Source organism: Danio rerio, chromosome 4, assembly GCF_049306965.1.
Source record: "Danio rerio strain Tuebingen ecotype United States chromosome 4, GRCz12tu, whole genome shotgun sequence".
Lineage (NCBI taxonomy): Eukaryota > Metazoa > Chordata > Actinopteri > Cypriniformes > Danionidae > Danio > Danio rerio.
The window spans coordinates 10,124,682-10,138,185 of NC_133179.1; the positions used below are offsets into that span (position 1 = coordinate 10,124,682).

Sequence of the window (13,504 nt, forward strand, 5' to 3'; positions counted from 1 at the left end):
TTGTTCAAGTTCTTTAAAGGAACACTGTACATTTTTGAAAATAGGCTCATTTTATTATCATTAGCATCTCGCTGCAGAGTTTTGATCATTTTTTTCTGTTTAAAACTTGACTTTTCTGTAGTTATATTGCATTCTAGGGCTGATGGAAAATTAAAAGTTGCTATTTTATATGGCTAGAAACTATTCTTGTTGTGGTGTAATAATCAAGGAACTTTGCTGCTTTATTATGGTTGCAACAGGCTCAACTATTATGCAGCACCTGGAAATAATCCATATAGTCAAAATTAATAAAACACTTTAATCATTTTTAAGCAAAATGCTAATGCTCAAATCCAATTTATTGATCTAAAAATGCCCCCACCAACCCGCAAATCAGCAGAATGGACTAAATAATGGTGAAAACCAACTGTTTAAATCTAGGGGAGTTCTAAAATGAGCTTATTTTCACAAAAGTGGAGTGTTCCATTAAGTCCAGTTAAATAAAATTGCATTGTGTATGCATTAAAGTGAGTTGAGGGTAAGAACCTTTTTTGCGAACAACGTCTCCAGTGTCAGGTTTGCGTGTAACAGACACCACCTTCATTACTAGCCGACTTCCACCTTGCCGAATCAGTGATACCACCTGCCTATGTCCCACCTTTACTACGCTCACACCATTTACCTGAGAGGTGTGGGGAGAGATAAAGAAAGATGCAACACAAGTAGAAACCCAGCAGATGCACAAGAACATTCATCAGTCTAAAAAGTCAACATGAAATGTAAATTAATTTAGTGTATTTAAAAATGTTTTGGTAAATGACACATTTTTGCATGCTTCATTAAAATAAATTAATTGTACTTTAATCAAATGACAGACTTATCTTCTAATTTATGCAATTTATACAGTATAATCTCATTCATAAGTCCCCATGCAACATTGTTTCCCTACGTACATACATTTCACTCAGATGACTAACACAGAAGATGTATTGCTACTTTCATTACATTGCAATTTTAGACTTTTTTTATTAATAAACCAACAACCAGACAACTAACACCCCTAGTGTTATTCAGGGATCTTATTAAATGTCCTTTTCCTATCTCCGCCATAAGTCATTTTGGTTTTTGGTAATTTCACTAGAATTAACTAAGCTGGCTTTAAACTTCTGAAACAAACTCCAAACTAATTTCACCTTGGCTTTATTTTGTTTGAGTTATTTAAGTATCAACGGGCTTTAATTTAGGCAGGTTTTTGAGTTTCATTCTGTGGTGGTAAACTGACTCTTTAAACATTTTTACCTCTATGAGGAAATCCCCTGTCCTTAATCCTGCCCTCCACGCCACTCCCTCCAGGTCCACTGACTCCAAGTATTGCAGTGCAGGAAAAGCAGGAGTAGGTGTGAACTCCTCTATGGGCGTCTCAGCTAATAAGAAAAAACATCTATTTATAGCATCTGCGCAGTTTGAGGATTACATTCACTCTCATGTGCATGTGTGCATTTCAGACCTTTAGCTCCCCGAAGCACAAAGCCGAACCCTTCGCTGTCTCTCTTCTGCAACGTTGCACTTTTTTCTTCTATAACATAATCACTGTGCATTTACAGAAATCAATAGTGAGAGGTGCTGCACTTCCAAAATCCCACACTTGGAATAATCAGAATAAATATCAAGATTGAAAACACATAGTAGCACTCTACTCAATTAATTTTAATTGTATGCATGGTAAAAAAAAACACAGAAATTCTCAGAAAGACTAGATGATCTATGGCGTTTTCAAAATATGCAGCACGATGTATGTACTGTGTAGTGTATACAGTACCTGTAAGAGGTATAGTTGTCGTAGGAGCCAACAGTGTAGTGCCTGAATAGTCTCTTGGTGCGGTCTTCTCTTGTTTCTGAGAAACAGTCCACATCAATAACAATGATATCTGAACGTTATACAGCAGAATACTTTTATATTAAGCTTTTGTGCAGACTCTGAATTAGGATATTGGAAAAATCTGACATTAATAATCTGCGAAATAATCTGCAATTATTTTATTTTTCCGCAACATACATTTTAATATGAATACAATTTTACCAGATGACTTCATTAACTTTATGATGATCATTTTGTAGGGGAAAGAATCGTGCAAATTAAATCTAATAAACAAACTGAAAGTAAGTAATGGTTAGGGTTTGAATTAAAGCATAGATAAATATAATAGAGCACAGATGAAATAAACAGTGCTTAAGGGTTTTCTGACCCTACATCGATGTGCAGCTCTATTCTGAATGCATGTGTGTGTGCACTGACCAAGTCGTGGGTCATACTGTCTCATCTGGACTTCCTCTACACAGTGAGCAGGAAACCAGCCAGTCCGTCCTTTTACTGAGCCTTCCCAGAATCCTCCTTCACCGATGCTTAGCACTAGTGGAGACATGAACAAATTGTTAAATGCTGGATTTGAATTGTTTTCCACAGTCAGATTAGTTTTTGTAGCTAGTTTTGTTTGTTGTTTCATTTTAGATCATAGTAGAACTGTAATGGTGAGTGACTATCATTTGCTTATCACTGGTGAGTCTTTATCATTTACTTTACCAAATGGTTTTGTTAATAAATATTATTGCTTCACCAATGTTCCAGTCTCAAAATTTTTTTACAGTTTTATATGTAAAAACAACTATAATATTTAAAATCTTAGGACTTTTATATATTTATAAACATTTGACCTGTTAAACCACCAAACATTTGCGTGAAAATCAATTCTTACACTAATTTAAACAGTTGGCAAAACAGTGTCTGTGCAAAACGTGAAATATGAGCTATGAAAACAAAATCTAGTGGAAATTATGCATAATTTCTAATCAATGCATTAAATTCCTTTGAAAAACATATAGTTTTTAACATTTTGTGTGTGATAATTGAATAAATTATCCCATTTATTATTCCACAATGTTCATAAGGAGGTTAAAAAAGGAAGAAATACAGAATTCTCCTTTATGCATGTATATTAACAACTAAATGTTGTCAGCAATTAAAGTCATTAGAAAGGAGAACGTTCATATTGTTTAACTCTTGAAAGTCGACAGGGTTTAAGTATTAGATGAAACTCTCATTCAGAATGTGACTGATTGCAGCATGAATGTAATGTGACCTTATTGCCTCTTGTCCCACAGAGAGGCTGACTGACTGACCTTTGACCCTCTCTCCTCGGTTGAGTGTGATCTCACCCTCGCCCTGTGGAGTGTGGGAGTTGATGGCGATGAAGGTTCGCCCGGGCACTGCACTGTACAGCCGCCGCTTGGGCCCTCGAGGCACCGCAGGAGGGCTCGGCTCTCTCTGTACAGGACTGCCAGGGCTGCGGACACATTAACAACCAGCCATGAGGTCAATGTCAGGTAATCAAACATTATTTTTACGAGTTCACCCTTACATCTAATCTTAATTGATGAATTTTGGCGTGCTGTCTTCAAGGAGGGAGTATGGAATATACATTATAGCCCAAACCTGGAGAACTCTCCTCACATACCTTATTTATATAATGGATAGACTAGAATAAGGGTGAGGAGATTTAGGGGTGGAGGAGGGATGCCAGAAAACCTCTTAAGATGGTGAGGTGGCTGGATATTTATACGTGTCAAGTGCTGGTTAATGTGATCAACTGAATGGTGTGCATCTGTGCCGAAGGTTGACAGAATCATAATCATAATAATTTTACAGATATTATATCTCTTTTGTCTTTAATATTATGTTCTGATAACATCTAATGTTCGAAATATTATAGAGCTATGCTATTATTGAAACGTTTGCTGTATTAAGTCAATCATTTGCTTCTGATTTGCAAAGATATCAGTATTACTGAACTTTGATGACTTTACCTGAATTTTGACTTTGTCAACATCGAATGTCAGAGATCTTATTAGACATAATATAACATAATGACATAATATTAGAGAAATATTTCAATGTTTGTTTTAATAAGTCAGTCATTTGCATATGGTTTGCAAAGATATCATTATGACTTAACTTGATGACTTTACGTGACGTTTTAACTAATTATAATAATAGTTATAACAGTAATAAAATCACAGTATGTTAATATAAATTATATTATAGTACATATACAGTAACTTGAGATTATAAGTGTATATCAACCATGAATTAATGCATATTAATGCACCTGTATTTAAAGTATTAACATTATTATTACTTATTATCATATTTAAGATTATAATTACAATGACCAGTTATAATATGTAAGTAAAAACTAATTAAAACTATTAATACAAATTTACCAGAGTGATACTAAATGAACGCTGTTCCACAATTTCCACCTAAATGATCAGTTTTGGTATTAAACTTTGATCATAATGCATTTATTACACAGTAAAAAGGTTATGCATGATCTAATCCATTCCGTTTAAATTAAAACCAAAACATTAAATAAGAATAGGCTAAATGAAACCGATTTATTCTGGAAGTTGCATTCAAATGAGCTTGGATTTAACAGAAAAGCACGATGTGCCACTGAAAAAACTATTAATTTGGATTTACTACATTTTAATTTTCAGGTAAGTGGTTGCAAACAGTTTATATGGGCTAAATTTAAAAAATATGAAGTTGAACATTACTAGATTTAATTTGTTTGTTTAAATTCAGCCCATATAAATTGTTTGCAACAATTAATTACCTTAAAAAATGTAGTAAATGTAACGAATCATTTATTTTTCATTGTACACAAATAGTATTGGAGAAGCATCTCTCGTCACCTGAGGTGTCCTCCAGAGCGTGTGTGTCTCCTGAGGCTGCGTGTATGTGTGTGAGCAGCCTGCGGGCTCCGCTGAGACGGGACCGTGTCGTCAGGCTCCAGAGGCGGCAGGCTGCGCAGGGAGGGGGCTGGAGAGGGAGCCGTTAAAGTCTCATCCAGAGCGTTATCACTGGCCGATCGCATCAGAGAGCGACGTGGAGACACACAAACCGCACGCCGCCGGGACGAATAAGAAGGGGTCTCCCTGAAAGGCACTTTTATAGGAAGACAGGGACATAGTTATGCACACCACAACATAAAAAACGCACAGAGCTACACTGAAAAAATGATTCATTTGATTTACTATATTTTTGAACGTAGGTGGTTGCAAACATCTGAAATGGACTGAATGTAAACAAAAATAAATAAATAAATTAATTAATTAATTTGTTTTGTTTAAACCAGCTCATATAAATTGTTTGCAAGCACTTACTCTAAAAAATTGAATAAATCCAATGTATACATTCTTTCAGTGTATATTACTATAATGTTGGGACCCACTTTATATGAACTGTCTTTAAGTACCATGTATTAACATTTAAATTAATCGTTTGATACAATGCAATTATTGTGCGCATATTTGAGTACATTCCTGGGATAACACCTGTAATTAAACTGTCACTAACCTTAACCACATCCCACCTCACTTGCAACAAAAGGGGAGTACAACAAAAGCACAATAAGTGCATTGCACCTAACAATTACATTTTTTGCAACTACATTGTAGTTAAAGACACCCAATATTAACTGGGACCTACTGTTGTAATATTCTAAACCAATGATAAAAATCTAGGAAAATCTCCATGCTTGTAATATAAAACCATGTAAATTTGTGGGAGATAACAGACATGCACGTGACAAACGATTAATACCACACACACACACACACATACCAATTATGAAAAAAGAAATAAGTACTTTGGACTGTAGTTTGGCTCTTACTACTGAAAATAAGATTTATTTAGATAGATGTATCTTTTATATATATATTTACATCATTAAACCAAGAGCCATTTGAAAACTGCAGTCATTTAAAAAAAAAATTTAAGATTTAATTTTGCATTTACTATGATAGGACAATACAGGAAGAGAATGGAAATGATGGCGTACACCCGCAGTACAGTTGCACTATTTATCAATTTTTTTATCCAATTGTTTAGTATGCAATTTCTCATTGCTGGGTTGTGGCTAGAGGGGTATCCGCGTGTAAAACACATGCTAGAGTAATTGGTGAGTCATTCCGCTGTGGTGACCCCTGATAAATCAGAAGGATAGTGAGTGAGTGAGCGTTTAATATGCAGTTTTGTTGGATCAAATCGATACAGGTGCTCATAGATGTGAGTGAACTCAATCAGAATTTAGAAAAGAAGAAAGCATTTTAATGTTCAAATAGTGCAATGCCATTTACCAGGAAAGTTATCAAAAAACCTCAGCAACATTAAATGACCCACTAGACCAGAGTGCCCTCTGTAATGGATTCCTGAAGAATCCTATCAGTTGTGAATAAAACCCATTTTCGCCTGTCGAATGGATCAGGAAACTCTCCAGGAGGCTGGCATGGATGTGTTCAAGACTATCATGAAGAAACGGACTAGCAGAACAGATTAAACTTTATCAGGCTGAGATGGAGACCAGTCACTCATAATGGGAAACCTAGCACCTCATCTGTGAATCCCGGTGTAAGAACGGCTGCCGTTTAAGCTTTTGTAATACATTCAATTAATTTGAATTGAAATATAGGGGTCATTTTGAAAAACATTAAAGGCTGCATGTTTTTAATGGTTCACGCTTTATGGATGTAAATATAAAGAGGTCTCATCAATCAAATAAATAACAGTGATTTTGTCAGTGTCAGTTTGTGATAGTTGTGAGTTAGTTGCTGTTTTTGTCCCTGCATATTGTTTTTTTTTTCTTTGCTAAATTTAAGTATGGTACGTTCTTGGTTTCCCAGCATGCTCTAAGTATATCTGTAGCTGAGAAATATAAATATGTAATGTCAAATATGAAATATTGTTGAGAATGGAGTGACGGTTGACAACTAAGTGACTCATGCACAACTATCACAACAGGTGAAAAACAAGCACTTATGTAGAAGAAGTCTTGAAAAATTCACTATAAGAATATTATTCTTATTTTCACATATATCTTACAGGCTATACAAGGAAATCTAATGAAAAATTATTAAAGGGATAGTTCACCAAATATACAGATTTTTCATCATTTACTCAAAACCAATTTATTTGAGTTTCTTCTTTCTTCTGTTGAAAACAACAGAAAATATGCAGTTAATATGAAGTTTTGTTGGATCAAATCGATACAAATGATCAAAGATATTTCATAAGGAAATAAGGAAATTTTATGAAAAATATGAGGAATTCTGAATGAAAAATATAACAACTTTCTTATGGAAATCTTAAGAAAAATTGTCTCATTAAGTGAAGTTTAATTCTAAAGCAATTTCGTGAGGAGCACTTGATTATGATTGTCCATGGCTGGTCCCGCATTAGCAAACCAACACATGATTCACCATCAGATGATTCCTAACTCACTAGAAATAATCAGAGCTTCTTACATCAGTATCTTCGTCTTAAAGAGTACCCCCTTCCACCTTTACTCCTCCCTCATTTTCTAAATTGGGTGACATGGCGGCCCAGTGATTAGCATTGTTGCCTCACAGACAGAATGTCACTGGTTAAAAATCCTTACTGGACCAGTCAACGTTTCTCTGCGGAGTTTGCATGTTCTCCCCATGTTTGCGTTCATTTCCCCCAGGTTCTCCGGTTTCCTCTCACTTCCAAAACATGTGATAATTGACCATAGCAAATTGGCACTATAGACAAGCTCTTAGTAAGCAGTAGCTATCCCTATAATCTGTCATTTGCCATTAACAAATTCATCGAGATCTAACTGAGCTTAAACTCCCCTCTCGCCCTGCTCACAGTGAACTCTTGAAAGGCAAAGTTCAAAAATTACAAAACCAATTTATTTGAGTTTTTTCTTCTGTTATATTTTTTTCTGAAGATATTTAAAAGAATGCTAGTTTCTTGCACTCATTGACTTCCATATTATTTTTCCCCTACCATGGAAGTCAATGGATGCAAGAAACCAGCATTTTTCTAAATATCTTCCTTTGTGTTTAACTAAAGAAAGAAACTCAAAAGGGTTAAAACCACATGAGAGTAAATTGTGAACTATCACTTAATGGATTAATCTAAATTGCGGATCTGTTTCAATAAGTGAAGTTAATGTCTAATCTAATTTCAAGAGGATCTTGTGCTTATGATTGCTTGCGGCTGGTCCCGCATTATTCAATTTATGATTCACCAATCAGATGATTCCTAAGCCACTATAAATACCCTAAGTTCCATATAACAGCCATCTTTGTTGTAAAGAATATCCCCTTCCACCCCTACTCCTCCTCTTTCCTAGATGAGTGGCACGGTGGCCCAGTGGTTAGCACTGTTGCCTCACAGCAAGAATGTCACTGGTTTTAGTCCTTACCAAGCCAGTCGACGTTTCTGTGCAGGTTTTACATGTTCTCCCTGTGCTCACGTGGGTTTTCCCGGGTTCCCCGGTTTCATCCCACCGTCCAATAACATGCGACTTAAATTAAGCACTATAGACACCCAGCCAATTCAGCACTATAGACATTCTCCTTGTAAGTAGTTATCTCTTACGAGCAATCACTATCTGTTCATTAGCTACTACAGCAGGAGAGTTCTTGAGATCTACCTAAGCTCAAACTCCCCTCTTGCCTTCCAAAAAGTTGGGCCCCAGGCTCGAGGATCTTATGAACTCAGGGCTCTCTCCCGGGATAGCGTGCCAAACAAGCTTTATAATCAATCATCAGCTAAGTGTGACCTCTTGAAACGCTTTATTGATTAGGAAGGATGCTTTCATTCTTATTATTCAGCAGGTTTTACTATACTGAACAAAATGGATGATGTGACCTCTTTAAAGATCTAATTTAGTATCTAGATAAAAATCAATGCTGCAGGTGTACAGAACCACAACATGTGGGGTTAAAATAAAACTGCAAAAACTTCAAATAAACACAGACACACACACACAAAGTGGGTGTGAGGAAGAAGTTGCAATGATGAGTGGCTCAAATACATCATGAAGACCAAACGGATGAGATGATCAGCACATGAAACACACTCAGATTACACTGAAATTACAAACAGATGACTCACAGATTACATCACACAGAGCATGACTGAGATTTACAAAGAGAAACACACACAAATCATAGAGAGATTAGCCCACATACACTGCTATGACAGAGTTTGCATCACTTATTCTTAAATTAGAAATCTAGATTGACTGTCTGAAATTTAACAAAACTATGCTATTATCCTTTTATGGTTTTTGTGTGTTGCACACTATGATGAAGTTACAAGATCCATGCAGCTTGATGTAATAAAATGCTGTCATTTCTGCTTTTACTACTCTGAAAGGAGCACTTGTGCCACATCCACTAGATTAAATAATAAATTAAGGCTTTATCTGAAGTGATACCTAGTAATGGATTTAAATCAGAGTGAACAGTCTAGCCCGCTAAAGCATGTAATGGTGTTGTGTTGCTGTGCAGATTAAAATAGACCCAAGATTTTCAATGCCTGAAGCCTCAAGTGGTTCAAACTCACCAACATCTGAGGTTTTATGGATCTTTATGATTTCTGCCAAGTCAAAGTTCCCTGCGATGATAGCAACCTGCCAGAAACAAAGTGTACAATATGTTGAGCGTTTATTTTGAGGAATCGTAAAAGAGCAAGTGCTGGGCCTTGAGACGCGCTACCTGAAATGCTGTTTGGTTGTTGTAGTTTTTGATTTCTTTATTTGCTCCTCGAAATAGGAGAACTCTAGCACAGCCTTCCTGTAGATATGAAAAAAAAAACAAAAGAAACAGCAGAGGAAAAAATGAGAGGAGGTTATAGTTATAGCACTGTGCAAACGTGTAGGTTTCGTATATGATTTGATTTCCAGCTGAGTTTAATAACTATATACAGTACAGTTGCAGCAAAGTCCTAGCTTATGGCGTACTGTTAGGTACTGTATACTGAGTTTATCTACTTAAGTGAAACAGAAATTGGCCAGTTATGAAATCAATTAATAATTAGTTTTCTCTGCAAATTGACATGAATGGTGCAAAATAGTGTAAATGGGTGGATTACTAACCAAATAAACACAATTTTTTTTTTAATAAAACTTTGTTTTAAGCACCTGAAAATGCAAACTTTTGATGACAATGTTAATGTAATTATATCTGTGTAAACTAGGGATGATAGTTTTATTTTTCTGTGATAATATTGTGATATGAAAGGATGGTTTGAATAGCTTGATTTGTCTTCTGGAGAGTCTAATAGTAATTAGGTACAAAAATGGAATAATTACAATGCAAAAAAATGCTTTTCTTTCTTTGCTTTGTCCTGTTTATAGTCCAAATATTTACAAATTCTTAGATCAAGTAAATTAATTAATTTTTTTTATTAATAGTTTTTGCGCTTAAAACAAGCTAAATTATCTGCAAATGTGGTAAAATAGTCTTGTTTTCACTTTTAAATGTGTTTTGTTGCATAAATCGTATTTATTCTCTATAAATATATGATTAAACTAAATGAATCTTTGTGACACCTCCAAACACAATAATTTTTGTGCTCAAATATTCTAAACTTTCTTGAAATGCTCAGTCACATGCCTTAAAAACACATGCAAACTCTACAAATAACATGTGTACTGTGGCTCCTGGTCAAATATATTTCAGATTCAACATTACGTATCTTGCAATGTCACTATTGCAGATAAGCACATTGCGAAATCGATGATTAAACGATATATTGTGCAGCCCTAGGGTAAACTACAAAACCACAAATTTGTGAAACCAGTGACATCCTATGTGTGACTAACCAGCACGCACTGGACGTCAACATGACGTCAGATTAATGAACCCCAACGTCATGGCAACATCGCATTTTTTTGAAAATGAAAATCTGGTTGACATCATAACCTAGCGTCAGGCCGACGTCAATGTCCAACTTCCATCGTAAAATCATCTAAATATCACCATCTAATAATGTTCCAGCTTGACATTGTGTGCACATTACCACTATGATGTATATCAGACGTTGGATTTTGGTTGCCATACCTGACAAATAAATGTCAGTGTTTGACGTCAATATAACAGTGGTCACTTTTTGGTCACTTTCCAACACAACCTATATCAACCAAATATCAACATTATTTGATGTCAGTAGTGGACGTCAAAATAACGTTGTCCTCAGATGCTGGATAGACATTGAATTTTGGTCACCTGACGTCATACCCTAAATCTAACCTAATATTTAGTTCTGATAACCCAAACAATTTTGATCTACAGGACCGTGTTTTCTCAATCAAATAGTAGTACTAGTGTTTCTTTAATGATAATGTTGTCTTCTGTCATACAGCATTTTTTATTATTTTCATGCATCTGTTAGAGCAGAGATTGTTTTGACTATAGTCATCTGTACTGGAAATATGTTTTAGAAATTTGTAGGTTTTTAGTATATAGTTGTAATGTAAACTTACACTTAGTCTGACTGATATTGAAATACTTCATGCAATTGTGCTAAAATGAGTCATGATGATGTTAAGTGCAGACAGAGGTACAAATTATGTGCATTGCAATATGGGATATAATTTTCTATATAGTTGATATTTTACAAAGCAGAAGGTCATCCTCATATTGAATACGATCAACAAAATTGCACAAACTGCACTAAAAATGCTTATTGCATTTTTAAAAAACTTGCCATCCTGAGCATTCGTAATATTTTTGTTGTCGATTTAAAGGGATAGTTCACCAAAATAATGAAAATTCTGTCATCATTTAATCATCTTCCACTTGTTCCAAACCTGTTTGAGTTTCAAAATGGAACATAAAGTGCTCAGGGATAGCTTAATTCAAGTGTCGGTGCTCTTTGAGTCATCAGAATAAACAGCAAAAGTAAGTCCAAGGTGCTTGAAAAATGTTGAAAAAATATTAAAATCCTCTTTTTCACTTGGCTATTCCTTAAAACTGTGCTGGCTTTGTAAGGCTTTGTAATATTTTTTACACATCTTTGGAGTGCCTTGGACTTACTTTTGCTGTTTGAGTTTCTTTCTTCTGATGAACACAAAAGAAGATAGTCTGAAGAATGTTGGAGGAAAAACAGCTATAAAGTTCTGTAGATTTGTTTTGTTCCTGCTATGGATCTCAGTAGCTTTTTTTTTTTTTTTTTTAAATCGTCAGAATAACTTGTTTTGTGTTCAACAGAAAAAAAATGAATTCATAGAAGTTTAGAAGCACTTGAGTGTGAGTAAATGGCCTTTTTGAAGATGAAATTCCCTTTAAGTATGGAGAGTCTGCCCATGTGTGTGTGTGTTTGTGGGTGTGTAAACCTGGTTGTAGAGGGCACACAGGTGTAGTGCTGTGTTTCCTGAGGCGTTCTGAGCGCTCATCTCCGCTCCATAGAATAACAGGTGCTCAAGGTGCTGCACGTTTCCATGACGACAAGCCTATGGTACAAAAACACACACTCGGATCACTCACCGCTGCAGGTGTAGCAAACAATAAAAAGGATATATTTAGTCACGCCGGAGAATGAAACTTCATGTAATCATTCCCTTTACGTTTAATGAGCGTTAAGCAAAAAAAAGAAAAAAGAAATGAAGTAAACGTTACCTGATGGATCTCCTGCCAGCCGTTCTCATCGCTGTAGCCCAGCTGAGCGTGATCATAAAGCAGCAGCTCGCAGCAGTAAGGATCTCCCCCAACCATGGCACTGTGATATAACGGGGTGAGCCCACGACTGTCCTTATAGTCCGGAGACGCTCCCAGATCCAACAATGTCTGCGGACAGCACACGAAATATGACGGACATATGTGCACAGGCTCCCAACAGCTTGCGATGAGTTGTGTAAGGATGAGTCTTTCTTTGGATTGTGCGTGTGGGAGGGAAAAGTGCATCAACTCACAGTCAATGCTACATGGTTGTGCGTTTGGGCCGCTTTGTGCAGCGCCGTCAAGCCGTCTCTGGTTCTGAAGTCCAGATGGGCTCCTCCGCTTCTCAACACTTTAATCAGATCGGCACAAGTGTCCAGCTGGGCCACGAGAGTGAGAGGAGATTCTGGAAACATCACACACACACATACACACACACGCATGCCGAGATGATTAAAAATGCTAAATGTCAAATCAGCTTCAGCGAATGCATGATTGGCTCATTTTGTCGAATGCTCTTGGCTGATTAGCATTGTTCTTGATTTACATTCATTAAAGTAGCCCAAATGTTAATGAAGGCAAACTTAAAAGGAATAGTTCACTGGTCATTGTTTGTTTATGCTGTTCCAACTCTTTATTATTTTGTTTGTTCATGGAAAGACACTGATGAAGGATCACGTCTGAAACCTTTGCTTTTCTTCCATCCTGTTGTTCATTTGATAAATTATTGAGAGCAAACATTCTCCGGAACTTGATCATGGAAAGTGCAAAATGAGATGTTTTGCAGAATGTTTGTGTTGCTTCCCAGCAGGCACCTTGATGTTTAAACAACATCAAAAAAACACATCGTAAATGCATCAATGTGACATCCAAGCATTGATGCCCTTTGACCACCAAAATAATGACACAAAAAGTATTATAATTTAAAAAAATATTTATTTATCGGAAAGCTTCAATTACAGAAGACAGATTTACACTGGATTTTGCATCT

General features: G+C 35.9%; 1 protein-coding gene across 34 annotated transcripts in view; it reads right to left on the reverse strand.

Annotated features, from left to right (window-relative positions):
* The window catches only part of shank3b (SH3 and multiple ankyrin repeat domains 3b), a 33,343-nt gene that overhangs the window by 7,299 nt on the left and 12,540 nt on the right, over positions 1-13,504 (reverse strand). For all 34 annotated transcript variants that reach the window (XR_012401905.1, XR_012401903.1, XR_012401904.1 and 31 more), the window contains 12 exons: positions 12,768-12,919; positions 12,475-12,642; positions 12,192-12,308; positions 9,571-9,648; positions 9,419-9,485; positions 4,732-4,984; positions 3,157-3,320; positions 2,276-2,389; positions 1,799-1,874; positions 1,487-1,569; positions 1,279-1,403; positions 526-661 (listed from right to left, as the gene is read on the reverse strand). Coding sequence is in view for 24 of the 34 variants with exons in the window: in XM_073947051.1 (XP_073803152.1) it covers positions 526-661; positions 1,279-1,403; positions 1,487-1,569; positions 1,799-1,874; positions 2,276-2,389; positions 3,157-3,320; positions 4,732-4,984; positions 9,419-9,485; positions 9,571-9,648; positions 12,192-12,308; positions 12,475-12,642; positions 12,768-12,919 (1,533 nt within the window). In the remaining 10 variants the exon portion in view is untranslated. The remainder of the gene's footprint in view (positions 1-525; positions 662-1,278; positions 1,404-1,486; positions 1,570-1,798; positions 1,875-2,275; positions 2,390-3,156; positions 3,321-4,731; positions 4,985-9,418; positions 9,486-9,570; positions 9,649-12,191; positions 12,309-12,474; positions 12,643-12,767; positions 12,920-13,504) is intronic.